The following is a 1655-nucleotide window of genomic DNA, read 5'->3' as shown; positions in this document are numbered from 1 at the left end:
TTACTGGGTATGTAAACCAACATATGAACAAAGGTATTGAGTGACTAATCCCAACACAGTGATTATCCTACTTTCCTGACCGAAACTTACTGGTAGAACACCATGCCTGGGGATCATTACCCTTCTTGGCACACTGCCACGGCGTGACCACACCTGATCTAACATCGCATTGCATTTGCGTGCGCGGTATGTAAGTATGAATACGGACATACACAAGGATACAAGTGTTCCATAATCGCAAAACATATGACATCACACAAGGCAATCTGATTCAGGATTAGTGACAATTTCAGCCCACATCTGGCCACATACTGCTCCATTACCGAACAGAATGAGAGGAGTGTCACGGTTTCTCAAAGTGACTGTCGGCTTAGGAGGCACATTCGCTCTGTTCCTACTCCTGTTGGTTCGGTATTCTGGCTCCTACCTAGGCTTTCCGACGCAATGGAAAATCATGTTTAGGACACCCGAGCTCCAGCAGGTGTCCTCTTCCCCTTCGGCCTTGTCCTCAGCTAATGCGGGTCCTGACGGAGAGAGTGTTGGTCGAAGGTTTAGTGAAAGGAAAGCGTTTCTGGAGATGATGTGCCGCAGGGTGAATTTGGAGGGAAAGATCTTCTCAAAGGAGTTCATGGATTACAATAAAAACTACCGGCTTCTTGTGTGCGCTCCTCCTAAGGTGAGTACTAACACTCTCTTACTGTTGGTGGTTATGAGTATATTAGACATCATAGGAAAGGTTCTCAGTATTACTCATAGTTTTAAGTAATATAGAGCTGTGTGATCTAATTTGTGCTTGTAAGCTTACGTTCATGTTTATATGTGTGTGTGGAGATCTATTATGATTCGACATTTAATTAACAGCAATTGGTTATAATCATTAAAATATGTTGACTATGCAGAAGGCACGACAGAATTGACAACCTCACATAAAAAGTTTATATACTTAGTTTTCTTTTGAAGTTATATCAGTATAGCATAATTTAGTGCAACACCGTTAGAAAAAAAATAACAGTCACTAGATCTCTATAAATTATTAGGCTGTTTAATTAGTTTCATTATTAAAAGTGGGAGGATGGGTAACGACTCTCTTCCCACGCAGTTCAGTTGTAATGATGGGTGTTAAAATTCTTCATTTTACTCGTAAGTAAAGGTAATGAGAATGGACACATGAATTTAAATGAATGATAAAACCCATAGGGATTAGGTTGTTGATGCCACTGAATGATAGAGACGGGTGATGACTCCTCCCAGCAGGTTCGGTAAATTCATGGCGATACCAAGTACCAACACCCGATGTTTTAGCCAGTCCAGTTTGTAGAAAACAATTTGTTGATTCCATTTCTTATTGTGCATGGAGTACGGCACCAGTCGAAAGACACCAGTTCCGGATGTGTCGTAGAATGAACTGAAAAAGTAATGTGCAAAAGAGAAAATCTAGGAAATCAGACAGGAAAGTAGGAAATAATGGTTTACTGACCAAGGACAGGGGTTCTCTCAGTGACGTCGATATTTCTCGACAGTATGGGCAGTTAGGTTCATTTAAATTTCCCTTACTGCCTGACAACCATGGTACGTAATTAGTGTTATGATAAATGTTTAGACAGCAACCTAAAGGATGACAAGAGAATTATAGTGAACTGGCCAGCTTCATCCTG

General features: G+C 40.9%; 1 protein-coding gene across 1 annotated transcript in view; it reads left to right on the top strand.

Annotated features, from left to right (window-relative positions):
- Window positions 1-267: 267 nt before the first annotated feature.
- The window catches only part of LOC119587577 (carbohydrate sulfotransferase 9-like), an 11195-nt gene continuing 9807 nt past the window's right edge, over window positions 268-1655 (top strand). Inside the window, exon 1 of the mRNA XM_037936289.1 lies at window positions 268-676. Coding sequence (XP_037792217.1) covers window positions 332-676 — 345 coding nt within the window. The 5' untranslated portion in view covers window positions 268-331. The remainder of the gene's footprint in view (window positions 677-1655) is intronic.

The sequence above is a fragment of the Penaeus monodon genome, chromosome 22, assembly GCF_015228065.2.
Source record: "Penaeus monodon isolate SGIC_2016 chromosome 22, NSTDA_Pmon_1, whole genome shotgun sequence".
In the NCBI taxonomy this organism is placed as follows: Eukaryota; Metazoa; Arthropoda; class Malacostraca; order Decapoda; family Penaeidae; genus Penaeus; species Penaeus monodon.
Note: the sequence above shows the minus strand (reverse complement) of the source record. Positions and strands in the feature narration are given on the sequence as shown.